The 18,151-nt window shown below is 44.2% G+C and overlaps 1 protein-coding gene across 1 annotated transcript in view; it reads right to left on the reverse strand.

The window, feature by feature from the left end:
* LOC308310636 (uncharacterized protein) overlaps window positions 1-17,121 on the reverse strand; it is a gene marked incomplete at both ends in the record, with an annotated part of 35,285 nt that extends 18,164 nt beyond the window's left edge. Inside the window, one exon of the mRNA XM_080757016.1 lies at window positions 16,979-17,121. Coding sequence (XP_080613142.1) covers window positions 16,979-17,121 — 143 coding nt within the window. The remainder of the gene's footprint in view (window positions 1-16,978) is intronic.
* Window positions 17,122-18,151: the final 1,030 nt, after the last annotated feature.

Below are 18,151 nucleotides of genomic sequence, written 5' to 3' on the forward strand. Positions count from 1 at the left end.
AGCCTCAAATCATGAACGCAGCGTGCAATTTACGTGAAATCTGTTATAGTGCCACCAACAGGTTGATTTTTGCAAAACACATTTTTGGAACAAAATGCTTCAAATCATCCAATTGCCATCAATGGTGTAAGAACAAATAGCACCCTTTTCACATTGGCCTATTATAGTGCCACCATGAGGCCACAACCTGACCTGTACTGGTGGAGACCTGTGCCCTGAGGGGCACTTTTTCTAGTTCTGAAATCAATTGCAAGCATAGTTTTGCACGAAAAACACTGGGCTAAAAAGGCCAAATGTGATTAGGTCATCACATATGGGCAAGTGCACTGTTTTTAGATTGACTGGCCTATTTATCTTTCTCTACTCAAATGTTTACAATGAAAAAGGAATGCAGAGAAAGTAATCTTAAAATATAGTGCATATAGAGTAGCTGTCTTTACTTTGTGTTAAATTATAACTATAAGTTTGTACTGTATAAGTGACAAATATGATCCTCCAGGTTTATCAACAGGTCTGAAAAGTAAGGCCTGGCCCTACCTGGGCCCTCTTCAAACCCTGTACACTCAAGACACTGCCCTCGCTGCCACCCATATAGATCTCAAATGCGTGCACGCGACCTTGCCATGGTAATATTTGAAAGTAACTATTCTACCAAGCCCGCCATGCCTTCGAATGGCTGACTGAAAGAAGGAGAAAACAAGGACACTGCGCCCAGAGGGGACGCACATTCGAATACAGCCCGAAACCCCATTCCAGCACCTGGCTCGGTGGCGTGCCTCGCTTATCATTAAGCTGCCAACCCCAACCTCCTGTGATCGAATCTGGCTGCAGCCACTATTTTGCCAACAACCGCAGACAATTGTTTTAGCTGATAAAGTATAGTTTTTTACTGCAACGGAGGCACGCTGTCTCAAGCTAATTTGAGTCCCGGGGGGGAAGATGGACGCCGGCGCCCACCAAGGGGGTGTTTTTTGTTACAACAGTCACACAATTGCTTGCTCATGGTGGGACAATGTTGGGTCATATGCTCTATATGTCAAGTGTCATGAGAAAACTTGTTGTGATTTGTCATTCTAATCAAATTGAATTGAATTCACTGGTTTTGTCATGTAAATAATACAGTTGGCTGAATAATAATCCAAAAGGTCATGGTAATAAATCTAATAATGTGGGTTTTGATTGTTTAGTTTGACATTTTTACTGACAATGAATACATTTGAGTACATATATTTGTACTCAAGAGGATAAAATACGATCAAGCTTGAGTCGAGATACATATTTATTAATAAATAAATACATAAATATATAGTGTAGTATAATTTCAGGACTGTTCAAATATTTATCACGGGACAAAAGTATAAATAGGGCTTGAGTGGTTCAATGCATGCAATTATGTACTACTTATTGTACTTATTGTAAATACTCCAACACCCAAAGGAGACACAATTTATGTATTTGTTTTTGGACAGCAGATTGAATTCATGTCCACCAATGGGTATGTGCTCAGAATGAGATCCCCTGGCCTCAGCTATAGGGTTGTTCTGAGGGGATCTGAGGCTCAGATCCCCTCAGAACAATGCTACCATTCCAAGTGCGTTAAAGAAACGACAGTAAGCCTTGGTTGGTTTGACTACATTCCATAAAATATTTTCCAAAAGGAAGTCGAAAAATAAGATGGGGGAAAAGTGCAGTGAGGAACTGTAATTCCTTTCTCTCTGCGTCGACACCCTAATGCACACATGCAAATATTATGCTAATGGTATGTTAATTGGTGGAGTGTCTGCAAAGCGGCCCTGCTGTTCAAATGACTGGTGAGAAAATAGGTGGGGTCAGTCGCAAGCTGTAAAAGCGACTTCAACACAAATAAACAAACCCCTTGGGGATTAAAGGAACAAGGGGGCCAGTGATAAACGGATGAGAGCGGCCATGCCCCCAAACACATGGGGTCAAGGGGTAAGGGGACGAGGGAGCAAGGGAGGTGGATAAATGTGTATCAGCGAGGTGTCGAGGGAGTAGGGAACGGTAAAGAGGGTTAAGCATGAGGTTACAGGAGTCAAGGGAATGAGCAAGGTCACTCAGGTAATCAGGATAAGTGAAGGTAAATGGGACAGTAAGGGGACATGGGTAAAGGCAGACAAACAAGAGGCCAAAAAGCTACAAAGGATTAAGAAATGGCACAAGTGGATAAATAAGGAAACAAAAGCAGGGGAACTGCTTTGAATTCTGGACCCAGTATCAAGGTACAGTGCAGTACCACACTGGGCTGCAAGTGTCATTGAGCTTATTGGTCAGATGGTAGTGCTAGGCAGTAAAATCCTCAGTGTTCATTTATCCAAATTGTAACCAAACTTTATGGGTCCATTGGTACACTGCAGCAGCATCTAGCGGACCATAGGAGCTCGAGTACTTGGCAGAGCACAGAGGTTTGCCAAAGCAAAGAAGATCCGTCTCTGGGAAATTCCTTCACACAACATTGGGCGCTTCCAATTTAGAAAACCAAAAAAATTGCAACATGGTGAAATGTAACCATGTGGGGCATTTAGCTGTATTTACAGCCTAAATTGACAGCATACTGTACCATCTCTTTAATGTATTTTTGTTGTATCTGTTATTGACAAAGCTATCAGGGGCCTGTGTGTTATAATGTGTTAGAGCCCGGGAGGTTCTGGCAGACATTAGACAATTTGGAAAGCATCGGCGTCCACTTCCTGCCAGGCAGCCACAACAAGACAGCTCTAACCTCCCAAAAAACATCCCCTCTGGAACCACAATGGCTGCCAGTTTCTCAGACAGCCCACCGCTGACCCCTTCAGGCCAGGAAACTGACGGCCAGCCAAGGAGCCGGGGGGCAACTCTAGTGTCTAAGAAAGAAAGAGTGGCCCATGTTCCATTTTTTACCCCCCCCCCCCCCCATCCCTTAATTTTGCCTCCAGAATGAAAAGGTCCCTGATTCCTCTTGTTGGTTTTGGATTCCCCCAGCAAGTGTTCCAGAATGCCACAAGGCTGACAGCCGCTTGTCCTGACAGCTGACTCAGATTTAAAGCTGAAATTAACTTTTTGGTGGCGTTTAGTTTTTTTGCAAGGTTGCGTGAATGACTGTGAATGACTGACCTCTATGCTCTCTTGTATCGTTATACTTTTTGTCCACCACCTGATTCATGTCCTCTCACAAAAATGACTGAGGTGTTAGAGATAAAGCCCACCTATGTGTGGGCTGGGTTCAATTACATGCACCACAGCGATTGTGGGTGAAGCTGGCCAGTGATCATTCATGTCCTTTAGACAATTTGGAAATAATGTCATTCATGTCCTTGTTGTTGCACTAGTGACTCCTATACTGTTCAGCAGGGAGGGGACCTGATAAAGATAGCGTGAACCTCTTAGCACATTACGTTCTCCCAGTGAAACTCCTCGATTTCAGGTGAAAAAAGAACATTCATCACTGTTTTGGATGTTTGTTTTTGGATGGCCCCACTGGGAGAGAGAGACAGACAGATACAGACAGACAGACAGACAGACGATAAGTCAGAAAGCGTAAAGAGAGACGGGCAGAGACAGACAGAAAGACAAAGAGAGAGAGAGAGTGATGGAATGTAGCAGAGGGATTGTGGCTGGACAGCTGTTGGAGTGTGGAGGTCAGAGGGATTTCCTGGATGGAGGTGTCCTAATGGTTCTTGGTGTTAATATGAATTCATAGACGACCCATTAGTGCCATTTAGTACCCCGTGTCCTCCTCTCTCTCAGCCTGGCAGTGCCCTGGTCACTGGTGCGTGTGTGTGTGTGAAGGGGATCTAGAGAGTGGATTTATTCCGATGTTCCCGGGGATTACAGCCTCAGTGAGCTGTGTATTATGAGCAGATTTAAGCCCATAACTCCTGAAGATAAGGGAAGGATTGGGGCGATTGTTTCAACGGCATGTGTTACCCATCATAGATGAAACGCATGTGTGTGTGTGTGTGTGTGTGTGTGTGTGTGTGTGTGTGTGTGTGTGTGTGTGTGTGTGTGTGTGTACCATTGAGAAGAGTGAAATATTTTAAATGGAAAAAATGTATCAAAGGTTGAAAGAGCGTAATTATTGTGAAAAGCGTTATACTAATTTGCACATGTTTTAGTCACATTCAGTGACATGGAAATGCAGTAGTTATAAAAAGTAGAAAGACTTACATTTTCTTAAACTTAATCCCACGACCACTCTTAAATGAAGACTAATGATTTTACTGTGCATGCAGCCCGAACATTTGAGCCTATAGTCTGCTTGACCCAGGCAACATTTTGTACCGAAATCAAATCACCGAAGTCAAATGGCCTTTAATTTCCCAACATTTGATTTCTAGACATTTTATTTATAAAATCTGTTCTGTTTTGTTTTTTTCCGACTAGGAACACAACCCAATCCTGCACAATTTGAGCAATGAATGAATCTTGAACCGACTTTGGAACAGAACCATCTGGTTCAGTCGGGGTCCCGTTGGGTCTGGGCATAAACGTCAAGCCTTAGCGTATACTGCTGTTGGACAGATGTGCGAGAGTGCCGGGGTTCTGGTTTGGGAGCATATACTGTAGTGTGGGTTAGTAGGCCTGTGGTGAGGCTCTTTACAAGGCCTCGGGGACAACTGAGAGACCACACTGACCACAAAACACAGCTCTATAAACACTGGCTTCAGCACGGGACACGCTGCATGAGAGTCTGGGACTGGAGGCCTGTGGAATGGCTTCGCCAAACAACAAAAATTAAGTCCAGCGCTGAGAGCTTTTCTCCCAACGGAGACCCGGGTTTGGAAGGAAATCCCTCGTTTGGCAATAGTCTGGGAAAAGGGATGTTGAGCTCTTTGTTGAAGAAAAACATATTTTTCATATCATCATATTATGAAAGTCTTTTCTGTGGTATACAGTAGGATGAATCCTCTCAGGTATTGTAGTCTGCCAGCAAAACATGACAGGAGTAATTGAACTGCTACTGTCTAAGGCGCGGGGGGGGGGGGGGGTGCTGTGTTGGAAATAGTCACAGCATTGTAAGTATATATTTCGCATTGATTACAATCTAATCTGATTAATCCATTGACACTATGACTTAAGGGAAATATATGTAATTATGTCTTATTTGTCTACTAGGCATGTTATATCCGATATCCGACCTGATACTACAGTGAGTTCTGACTGTGTCTGCAGCAGAATGACTCTAAGCTTAGACATGAGTGTGTTGATGGTTAATATAATAAATTAATATGTGTCACTCACGTCGTTATGATACAGTGTAACCCTCTTGAATTTAGAATCTTGAATCTAATAGTATCATTGTCTTCCGTAGCACATACACAATACATTTATACTCATAGGGGATTTAGATTCACTTCACTGCCTGTTGCTGGACCAGCCGTATGTACTCCAACCAGGCAACCACACAGGTTATTGCTTCCTCACTCATATAGAAAGATAGTAGAGTACCGACAGAAAGAAAGGTGCAGTATCACTGTTTGAAAAAGAAAGGGGTGTCCGCACACTGTTTTCTCTGCTCCTGCAGGAAAAAATGTTTATTGAACAAAAACAACAGTGTGCGGACATCCCTTTGTTTTTCATTGTGCATATATATTTTTGACCAGGTCTGGGGACCACCAGCGGTCCAAATGGACCATTACATGTCTGTGACTCTGATATAACAATGATTAACTCTGGTCAAAAAGCTCTCAAATACTAACCAGTAAATGGTTACCGTAACTAATGTGTTCAGAGACAACCAAGTGAATCAGTGGAGTCAATTAGCTCTGAGGGGGGGGGAGAGGATCCACAATATTGTAATTATGAAATGGCTGAAATGTTATACATTGTACTGTACAGATAATATTTTTAGGACGTCACCTCTCTTCCTAGCCTAGTTCCAATAACTTTTCTACTGCTGTAATGACTACTGCTCTGCACATCACCCATGGTCATGATAATCTGATTTTATTTTATTTTATTAGACGTAAAGCAAGAAAATGTCATCTAAGAAGCGTCAAGGATTTAAAAAAAACACAATATAGTCTTCCGTCCGACTTATATTTGTCTGGGACAAACAACATTGCAACAAACTACATACAGGCAAACATTAAATCAATAAATAACACAATCAAGAGCTACAGTACACTGCCTACATCATAAATACATGTGATCTCAACGATATGAAAATGTCACAATTGTCGAGGCAAAACAATTATTGTGATTAACAATATTATCACGATAATAAAAATATGCTTAAAAACATAAAATGCCACTTTGGTTAACCACTTGAACCCCCAGCATCCGTGTTGCACCGCGTTGTGAGCTCGTAGATCGGCAATTTTTTGGCTAATTGATTATGTAGAGTGAAATACTGTAGGAGCGTTCAAAATGTGCTCTTTACAGGTCCGTTTCACCAAGTACAAAGGGTTTAAGTGGTGCTGAATTTGCAGCTCAACAAAAACGAATTCACCCTTGTGTATGACGGAGGACAATTTCGCGATAAATGAAAATCTCCACGATACAATTATTGTGAACTTTTGTTTTCGCGATAAACGATATTAGCGATTATCATCCCATCCCTATACTCCACTGTTCAAGTATCAGTGTGTTCAACAATAAAGTCTCTCTCTCTCTCTCTCTCTCGTGCTGGTGAAGAGACTAAGGCCAGGCACCAATTGCATTTGTCTGCACTTAATTGTGTGCGGTCCATGGCCCCGTGCAAACACAGGGAAACAGGGAGGTGAGCATTAAACATGAAGCTTAAAATGATTCCTGTTTAGATCCCTCTGAAGTTTTCATGCATATCTAAACAGACGTGTGTGTGTGTGTGTGTGTGTGTGTGTGTGTGTGTGTGTGTGTGTGTGTGTGTGTGTGTGAGGGGGGGGTTGTGCTTTGTACTAGTTAAATACCCTTGAGAAGAACAGATCGGAGTACAGTAATAAAGAACGGTTAAAGATCTAACATGTCATGTTTTCTTTTTATTCCCAGCGGTCTGGACAGATGCAGCTATAAAGATGTGAGTGAAATTAAGCCTTTTGTTCAGTGAGCTTCTTGTGCCAAGAGGTCACAACTAAAGACAGACAGACAGACAGACAGACAGACAGACAGACAGACAGACAGACAGACAGACAGACAGACAGACAGACAGACGTTCAGATTATGGATTATGTTGTATTTAAATGACATCGTTTCTATCCAAAACAACTTCTAAATCCCCTTTTTCCCTCTTTATTCCCCCGCCATCACAAATCAAAAGTCTTGCAAAGATAAGTGGGGTCACAATAAATGGAGTCATGGCATGTGCCAGGCTGCCAGCACACGGACTGGACATTAACACTCTCATAATCTTCTCTGGCATCATCGGCCACGATGCCAGAGGTTAACTACATTAGCTCTGGCCTCCATACGTTGAGCACAGTTTCAAAATAAGAAGAAAAAAAATACATGAATTTCTTTCATTTTTTAAATACTTAAGCCCTCTAGAGTAAACTGTACCCGTACTGCTTGTTTCCGTGAACACCAAGGGCTCCATTTTCGTCACCGCTAAACCCCTTATCCCTAAACTTCTTTGCCTTTTTTACTATTTGTAAAAACATTTTTGACGAGTTCAACTAGCCAATCTACATTGACACGTTGTGAGCTTGTAGACTGGCCATTTTAACTATTCAAAAATGTTTTGCAAAATAGTAAAAAAAAAAGGCAAAGAAGTTTAGGGATAAGGGCTTTAGCGATGACGAACCACGTGGCGCAAGGCATTGTAAATTTGTAGATCTGCTCTTTTTGGCTGATGTTCCTCCCAGAATATGGATGCTGGTAGGGATCGCCCGATCACGTTTTCTTGCTCCCGATCTAATTCCCATCATTTGATTTTGAGTATCATAATCTGCCGATTTTTATAGAACACTTATGCCATATCACAATAGTATACAATATCCTAAACCACAGACAATATCCAGTCTAACATCATGATATGGATATAATATTGATACTAGTTATGTCCCGATCAAGTTTGCTCCCGATCAGATTCCGATCATTTGAAAATGACGTTATCGGCCCCGATTTCCGATCACGTTATGGGATCAGGACAACCCTATATGCTGGGGTTCAAGTGGTTAATAGCAAAAACAGCAGATCTAAAAGCTCACAATGCGTTTGCGATGTGACATTATGACAAGTTTTGCAGTATTTGTAAATAGGGGATAGCAGTTAGAACTAGTCGGTTTAATCAATTATAAAAGATATATGTCCATAATCGATAAGTGAATGAAATTGATGAAATGAAATTTTAATGGTAAAATAATAACTATGCAATTTTGTTGGTCAAAAAAGTTGGTCAAATCGATAGAATAATCGCTTGGAAAATAATCAATATTTGCAGCCCTACTTCAGCTATTGTCAGTGTTTGTTGTAAAGTGGTTAACTTCCTGCGGCTTTGGAGTTGAGGTTTTACAAGTTGACTGATTAAATGTGTAACTGCCCACCAACTGACCAATTAAACGGTATTTAATTATTCACATTCATGCGCATGGCGCAACATTGTTTCCATGTGTTTGTTCTCATTCTCTTTGTGTCTTTCTCTCCACCTCCCTTTCTTTGGCACGCGCACACACGCACGCACGCACGCACGCACGCACGCACGCACACACACACGCACACACGCACACACGCACACACACACACACACACACACACACACACACACACACACACACACACACACACACACACACAGCCACAAGCCCCAGACGGGTATAATTGGTGTGTTGGGACAGTTGTGGCAAATAACTGTAATTAAGAGAAATTACTTGTTATACATGAAAACAGTCACTGCGTGTCCTTTTGCGTCTGAATGCAGCGGTCAGATGTCACAGTAACTTTGGGTAGCAGCACTCGCTACTCATTTCCAATACATTAAAGCCCATTGTTTCCTGCAGCGAACACACAAGGCTCTCTCTTTCTCTATCACACACACACACACACACACACACACACACACACACACACACACACGTATTTATATGTAAGTGTTTTTATCGCATCTCACTGGTGGAAAAGAGGGGTCAGTAGGCTCTGTTGATAATGATGCGTAATACACACGGCTGTGCATAACACACACAAACACACACACACACACAAGTGCACGCACAAGCTTAGGCATACAAATGCAGACAGAAAGACAAGTGTGTGGGTATATGGGTATGCGACTGCGTGCAAGCAAATTCTCAAACCCACAGTGAGATACACACATCCTTTCGGTTTTGGCCTATGAATCCTCAAATATCATGAAACATTTACAATCTAATTATACTGTGTCGTCGTCCCCCTCCCCCCTCTCTCTCTCTCTCTCTCTCTCTCTCTCACTCTCTCTCTCACTCTATCATGGAGAGAAACAGACAGCACAGATGTTGACAGTTGACAATTACTGTCACTCTTCTGTCTGGTTTATATACTTGGTTGCGCATTGCGTTTCACACCGAAAAAATGTGAGCTTGTAGATCGGCTATTTCACACAATGTATACCAACCAAGTATAAATCTGGCTTTCGGGTCACACAAACAGACAAACTGAGCCTCAGGAAACTCCACCTGAAAACATCTGACGGATGTTCCGGCCCGACACTTCCGCCGATACACTCTCTGCCTTAGAGGTTATCAGACTTTTATCTTCGCAGATGAGTTTAAGGCTTGGACCGAGGCTACATTCACACCTACTGTAGCTCATGTGGACGAAACAAACTCTCACTCAGCGGGAAGAATTTGTAGAAAGCAATAATGGGAAAGAAAACGAGATGTAGACTAAAAGTGTCACATGATGTGTGTGTGTGTGTGTGTGTGTGTGTGTGTGTGTGTGTGTGTGTGTGTGTGTGTAAGTACGGTATAACAAGAACATAACCTACAAGAGGTATGTGTCTGCTCATGTGGGCGGAAGACAGTTTGTGAAAAGAAAAATACATCTCAGGCGTGTGTGTGTGCGTGTGTGTGTGTGTGTGTGTGTGTGTGTGTGTGTGTGTTTGGGGGGGTCATTTGCATCACATGTGTCCCCATTTCTTCCTGCATTTCTCTTCCACCCTCCACGAAATCTCAGCAGGCTGGTGACATTCGGGAGCAGACATTTTTGAAGTGCACCCGCAAAGGTTGTCAACGGATTAATCTCATCTCACGCTGGGGCGGAGAAAAAAAACCCAGCTTTCTCCAGGAATTAAACACAATTTACCCATCAAGACGAGTCTTTCAGGACGGCAGACAAGCATAAATAATATCTCCTCGGTCCAGATTTGCTAATTTACGAGCTTAGCATCTCCAAATGTTATTAGTGGGAATGACGAGGTTAGCAGAAGGCCCTGTAGGGAATGATTTGTTATCCAGGCGTGCAGCATCCGCGGCAGAGGCACACGTTAGGAGCGCACGCATAGAGAGAGAGAGAGAGAGAGAGAGAGAGAGAGAGAGAGAGAGAGACAGAGAGAGAGAGAGAGAGGAGACGTGTACCTGACACCCACTGCCTCTCCTCCCCTCTGCTCTGCTTCCATGCATCCTCTCCTCCTCCCTATACCAGCACTGCACACACCTCAGGCTGGAAGATAGTGAACTTGGCATCTCTCAGGCTAATGTTCTCCTCCACTCCAGTCATTCTCTCTATCTCTCTCTCTCTCTCTCTCTCTCTCTCTCCCTCTCTCTCTCTCGCTCACTCTCTTTGTATTTCTCTCTCCCACTCTTGCTCTTAAGGCTCACAACATCAAATGGAACATTTGGGCATCCGTTGTTAACTTGGCAAGCGTTGAAGTAGCTCTAGTCTGCAAAGGAAAGAGAGGGGAAGTTATTTTTTTCCCCTTCTTCCTCACTTATTAATTTATTTATTTCTTTAAAGAAATTCAGCCCTTCTCAACAAAGAGAATAGAGACGTCTCTATGGCGCGTCCAAAAATATGTGCATCTCCTCTATAGATCTATGTCAACGTCTTTGCCTGGTCCCAGTCAATCACAAGACGCACGGCAAGCACTTGGGCCAAGTTTTGCGGGAATAACTTTTTGGCTGTGGTTGCTCTCTGTGGAAGTAAGCAGGTGCTTCCTGAGTTCGGGTGTTATAGCTTTTAGAAACTAGCGTTAAGCTCACACCTTCATCATTATTATTGTGCCAGAAAGTGTGTGTGTGTGTGTGTGTGTGTGTGTGTGTGTGTGTGTGTGTGTGTGTGTGTGTGTGTGTGTGTGTGTGTGTGCACCTGTGTGCATGCATGATGATGTGCCTTGAGCATGCATGTGTGTGAGAGAAAAGATAATTTTGGCTGTCTAGCTAAAACAGGAGTCTACCTTCAGTCTGGCCCTTTTTGATCCTGACGGATGACTTCCACCCTAGACAGAGAAGGACAGAGAGACAGCAAGACAGAGAGAGGGAGTGCTTAGCCTCACCTGCCACTGTGTTAGTGTTTCTGTAAGCTTAGTGTCAAAGGTGTGTGTGTGTGTGTGTGTGTGTGTGTGTGTGTGTGTGTGTGTGTGTGTGTGTGTGACTATACAAATGTCCCCTCAAGTATAGTCGAATTTGCTAAGTAAACGTAATGAGGAAAAGATTCAGATTAGCGTAAGGATTAGACACCAAGGTTTTATGGGTTAGATTGTGATTATTCTTGTGTAATACTTAGTTGCACTCAGCAATTGGCTACTACATGTTAGGATACTAGCTGCGCTGATAGTGTGAGCTTGTAGATCTGCTATTATACGTATAGGCGTGAATCTAAGTATAATCAGGCTTTGTGGTTAGGGTAATAGAAAAAAGGAAAAGAAAGAGGGGTACAAATGGCATTCATAAAATTGCTGTCCTAAACTTTTGATGTCTTTACAAGTAGAGCCAGTAGAGTCCACACGTGTCCGTTCACCTTTGCGATCATTGCTCATTCTGCTTAAAAGGCACCGATAGTTGCAAAAAATAGAAGTCTTCTCAGAGACAGATATGGCTAAACGAGCAGGGGAGCATTCTTGGAATTGTGCGGGAACAAGTAGGCTACCTCAACTGTCATAATCGACTGAGCAAGTTCCTTAACATTATGAAGTATTATATACATACAACTAATATTTTATACCACACAGATCTGGGGATTACTATCATTTTATTTTTAAGAGCGTGGGGCTGGAAAAAAGGGGGGGAAATAATAGCGGCATGCCTTTCAAACATTCCATTCAAGCATTCTCGTCATCACCCTCATGGAATCCCAACAATAACCACATGCCACATCACCACCATATTTGGTCACATGTGATCCGATTGGCCAAGAAGTCAGGAAGTTTGTTGACCTTCGGTGGACATGGCCAAAAAAACACTTGGCTATATGAATTAATGACTTTGCTAAAATACTGTCTGTCATAATCACCTCTGACTCGTTCCCCGATCATTTCCCAGTCATCTTAAAGCTTGACTGCATAAATCTGCCACAAATGGATAAATTCCAGCCAAAGGGTTTTAGTGCTGTACATCTCTCTGCTTATCTTTCCTCTTCTTCTGTTCTGTACCTTCAGCTCACCTCAAATCCAGCCCTCCTTTTTGTACCTATAAATGGTATGGTGATGGTGTGTCTAAGGTCTGTTTCAGGGGTTCCCAAACGTCTCCACGCCAGTAGTCTCTGGAGACAGACGGTCGCCGTCCCCGCCACGCCTGCACAGTTCTGTTTCACCGTTACAGTCACGTAAATATAGGCACTATACTGTCAATCAAATGATTGACATGATTACAAAAAATCAATTTTATATATTATTTTAAAATTGATTTTTGTGAACAAACTCTGTTATCATTAAAAGGAGTTGTCCATCAACAGTGGACACCAGGTTGATGGAGACACCTGTGATTAAACTGGCACAATAATAATTGCGATCATAGGTCTCAGATCACTATGAAAACCTGTAAAAGCTGTCTGTCAGTCAGTCCGTCACGCCTTGTGACACGCTCCATATATGGCCAATACAGAATTCATTCCATATGTTGATCTGACCTCATCTGACCACATCAAACCCTGTACACTCAAGACACTGCCCCCGGCCCGCTGCCACCATTAGATCTCCACATGGAGCTGACCTGTTCCCTGTACACTCAAGACACGCTCCATATATGTTGATCTGACCCCCCCATGCCAAACGCCAGCGCTCGCCCAGCAGTCTGCTGTCACCCAGGCGGATGCATGCATTTAGGGCGAGGTCGCTTCTCGCCCTCATGGCGACTTACTGGTAACATTAATTTTCATTTTCTCTCTCCGCCACCATGCACTTTGAGAACCTGTGGTCTATTATTTCATGCCATGCACTGACCATTCCTTATGTACAAGTATGCACTCACAGCCACAACCAGTAACAGCCGGGTATAGCCCTACCACCAATAAACAGCAGCCCAACATAGGTGGCCGGTTAAGACTCGCCCGTGTTGCCGGTTAAGACACATGCGTGGCCGGTTAAGACTCACATGTGACTTCCGCGTATGGGTAAGGTGTCGGACAATTGCGCGTCGGACTGTTAGTACGTCGGACCAAAGATAATCACCCACAAACGACTAGAAAAAGTGCTCCTCGGAGCACAGGTCTCCAGGTAGACTGTGGGACAGCAATGTCGAATTTCGCCGATCAGGATGGTATGTGAACCAATCTGTCTTGATCACCGGACTATAGCGCGCACGCACAGACGCGTGGCAAAGCATAGTCTCGGCCACGCCTTTGGCCTTGCAGAGACAATTAGCCTAAAATAGCATATTCTTTCTAACCTGACTCCGCCAGATGGAAGACGCCATGTTTCACAACCGACTTCCATCTGGAATCGCTGTAGCACAATCGCTGAAGAAGGCATGAGGCCCTTTTTCTTTTCGAGCTACTTGGCAGGTGATTGGCAGATCCCGCCCGTAGCTGCCATTGATTGGTCCGAGTTCATCGCTACTCTTTCAGTGATCCCAGATGAAGGCTGTGTTGTGAACTTGTGAATCAAACCGCCAACATCTGGCGGAGTCAGGATATAACTTTTCATTTTTATTTAAATTAAATTACAACCAGTATGAAGTTGATGTGTCAAGATGACTTCTCCAACTGTGCACTATTGTATTTCTTGCCCGCATTCCGCACCCACAAAATGTGCGCTCACGCACACACACACACACACACACACACACACACGCGCAGCTCTTTCCCAACACGCCCCCACCCACCTCACTCCCCCTGCCCTTGATGTCTCTGGGCCGACCCCCCCATCCCTCTGAATCGTTTCGTACCTCTCCTGGCTCCCGCCCACGTGAGCCTCTTCCTCGCTCGCATCGCTCCGCCAACTCACAGGGGCCCCTGCTGATGCCCGAGGCTCCAGGACGCTCCATCTCCACACACACACGCACACGCACACACACACACACACACACACCATATAGCACCCTTGTCACCACCTCGGCAGCACCAAGCCATCTGTGGAGTCTCGACACGACGATGCTGGCAGCCAAGTCACCTTGCTGTTATACAACTACAGAGGACTGCCTTCACCAACCTTACATGTACTTGTATACGCACGCACGCACGCACACACACACACACACACACACACATACACACACAGAGCCTGTACTCTACGTTGCACCTTGTAGTGTGTATGTGTGCGTGCACATGCGTAATAACACATAATATAGATATTACTCTTGTGTGAACTGGCAAAGAGAAGAGGCAAAGTAAGTAACACAGCTCTGCCAGTAACCATAATACAAGACAATAACAAGGACAGACAAAATTCATATGTCACGGTCACATGACTTTCTCCATCTAGATGTTGTATTTCTGTTATGTTCTACTTGTTTTGATTCTATGTTCTGCTTATCTAGATGTTGAATTTCTATGTTCTTGTTCACCTGCCTGGCTGTCCTGCTTTTGGGTCCTCACCTCACCTCACCTCACCAGAACGTGACATCATAAACACAGTACCCATAACACAACCAATAAAAAAACTAAGCAACGAAAATGTGCTAATACAATAAGAAACAAGAGAACCATAACCAATACGCCAAAGCAGGAGCAGTGTCTGGGAAGTGTGCCCATGGCAATCCTTTTGACACTCACTAGGGGAATAGAAGCCAGTTTGAGGTCTGTACAGGAGGTCATTCCAGGGTCCTAAAAATATCTTTTTTTTAAGATATTTATTTGGGGCTTTAACTTTTTAGCCTTTATTGATAAGGTAGACAGGAAACGGGTAGAGATGGGGGGAAGACACACAGCAAAGTTCATCAGGACCGGGACTCGAACCCACGACACACTTTCCTGCTGGATTACCAGCCAAGGCGCCTGGACTGCTAAAAGCCAGCCCAGGCCATGTTTGTGTGATTTTCTGAGCTTGTAGATCGGCTATTCCCGGCACGCGACGCCGGCGTGCAATGAATTTCAAATGGGAACAATCACATCTTCCTCTGAGAGGCTGCTCGCCAGTCGCCACATCATGTACTTGAACTACTGTGAGATCTAAGTCGCTCTTCCTACAGTACCTGCAATGCCTGCATGCTCGTTATCTTTTATATGCATCCATCTTAACGCAACTCTGGTGTTTATTCGCAGTCGCACCCCTTCTCTCTCTCTCTCTCTGATGTTTAACTGATAGAGAGAGGCCTACAGGGCCATAGAGTGGAAGCTGTGAAAATCTCACCACACTTTTAATGACTTTTAATGAGATTCATAAAACATGCCGAAACTTGCAGAAAAAGGGAGTGAGAGAGAGAGCAAGAGAGACACAGACAGATAGAGAGAGAAACCGACGGTGCCCGCACCAAGCTGACAGCAAGCAGGCTTGACATTTGGCCTATCGTAATTAGGAAAGTGCCAGATTCCATCCCGCTAAATCTCGGCTCGCCATCATTATTCTCTGCGGTGTTGACTCCTCGGCGTCCGCCCCGCATAAGCCCTTCTTGTCACTTCTTTTATTTTTTTATTCCTTTCCTCGCTCCCTCCTCCTCCTCTTTCTTCCCCTTCTCCTTTTTCTTCTTCCCCATAAATATAGCAGCCAAAATTACATTACAGTTTTTTTGCGCTTGCCTCCCCCTTTAATTGCTTGCCCTCCAAACACAATCTGTTTTGGCAATACATAAGATGGTATGTGAGTTAACAGCGACAGGGAGTTGGCAGGCAGGCAAGCAGCCGAGCGGCGGTCTGTGGAACACACACACACACACACACACACACACACATGCGCACACACACACACACACACAAAACAGGGAGCACTAAAGGAGAGGAGATAAAGTGCGGAGGAGAGCTGGAGAAGCGCTGATCACACACGGACAAGCTGGGGAGCAGCAGGCAGAAACCACAAGAGTACACGGCTGTCAGCCAGAGGAGAGGAGAGGAGAGAAGAGGAGGAAAAGGGAGAGAGAGGAGAGGAACAGCAAGGCAGATGATAAGGCAGGGAAAGAGAGGAGAGGAGAGATGAGGTGAGAGGAGAGGTGAGGAGAACAACCGTCTGTGGAAACCTGTTCACAGCAGACATTTGTACAGGTAAACACATCTGAAGTTAATAGTTAATAGTTGGTTGTGTTTCATTTGGGTGTGTCTCTGTGTGCCAGCGTGATGTGAACTGTACAGGGGGCTTATGCTGGCACACATGTAAACACTAAATGAAATGTATAGAATCACAGTGAAAGAAGAATGCTGGGCAAGACAGACAGTACTGCATTAATCAGCCAGAAGTCACGCAATCCAGTCCGAAACGTTGGCACTGTAAAACTAAGCACAGTCTTCCAACAAAACAATTTGCGAGTCAGTTACATACTGTAATTAATTAGATAGTCAGTGCTAGTTTAATGTTTGTATATCTGTCCATCTGTTGTCCTGTTCTCCCCAAAAATAATATCTACAAAACAGTGATACTCCAGTCTACTGTACTGTACGTTTCAAATGATGAAGTTTATGTAACATTCTTGGTCAATACATTCTCAGACTTTAGCATTTCCACTTTGAAAAAAAGGCCTCAAAGTGTACATGCAGTGTTCAAACGTGCGACTGACATATAAGCTAATACCACTCAGTGGCATCATCATCATCATCTCCTCTCAGGCACGGGGCGTCACGCGACACTCCTCTCTCCACTTTGAAAGAAGTTTCCACAAAGTTCCGGCCTCGTCCTTCCCTCTTCCCGGTGCGACGGGCCCTCTTGTCTCGCATGGAGCGATCCCGTCACGAAGCGACGGGACTAATCTTGGAGATGGCAAGAAGGGAGGCCACAGGCCTGACAAGGGGGTTTGCTGGCTCCGTAAGCCTGCCATTAACACTAATCCTGGTGGATGACGAGACAAGACGAGGGCACTGGTATTGGTAGCAGTGGTATGGTGGGGGAGGGGAGTGCAAGACAGCCTGTAAATATCAATAACAAATAGGGGATGTGATGGTATTAGCTCCGACCAGCATGCGCCCTCCTCCATCCATCCTATAACAGCCCATGTTGGCCCCCGCTTCATCTTCATCTGGCGGGGGACGGGGGGACGGGGGGGGATTGTGTTGAAGCTAATCTCTCCAGCCGTTATGACAGTCAATTAGTGGGGAAGAATGTGGCTGGACTTGCAGGCAGGGGTAGCTTGAAAGGGAGTGGCGTGGGGTTCAAGGCGGCGGGTGGGGGTGGTGACGGTAGTCTGAGAAGACGTTCTGCGGTGGAAACTATATGCCCGTCTTCCGCACTGGAGAGCAGATGGGAAACAGTGCTGCCAATGAGACCAGAGGAAAGAGGTGCGTGCGTGGCTGCGTGAGTGTGTGCGTGGCTATGTGCGTACACACCCATCTGTGTATACATTCATGCTATGTTTGAATGCACATTGCGTTTGTCTCTGTGCTTCTGCATGTATTGTGAGACCAGCCAGTAGGATTGATTAATACTTGCAGGCCAGTGTCGCTATATTAGTGTGTGTGTGTGTGTGTGTGCATATATATATATATATATATATATATATATACATATACATATATATACATATATATATATATATATATATATACATATACATATACATACATATATATATATATATATACATATACATATACATATATATATATATATATATATATACACACACACACACACACACACACACACACACACACACACACACACACACACACACACACGCATATATCTAGACAGATGAAGTGGTTAAAAGCTGCCATGCGCACTGTGAGAACCTGAGAAGCGTTTTTAGGA

Source organism: Protomyctophum bolini (assembly GCF_963924005.1).
Source record: "Protomyctophum bolini genome assembly, chromosome: 23".
In the NCBI taxonomy this organism is placed as follows: Eukaryota; Metazoa; Chordata; class Actinopteri; order Myctophiformes; family Myctophidae; genus Protomyctophum; species Protomyctophum bolini.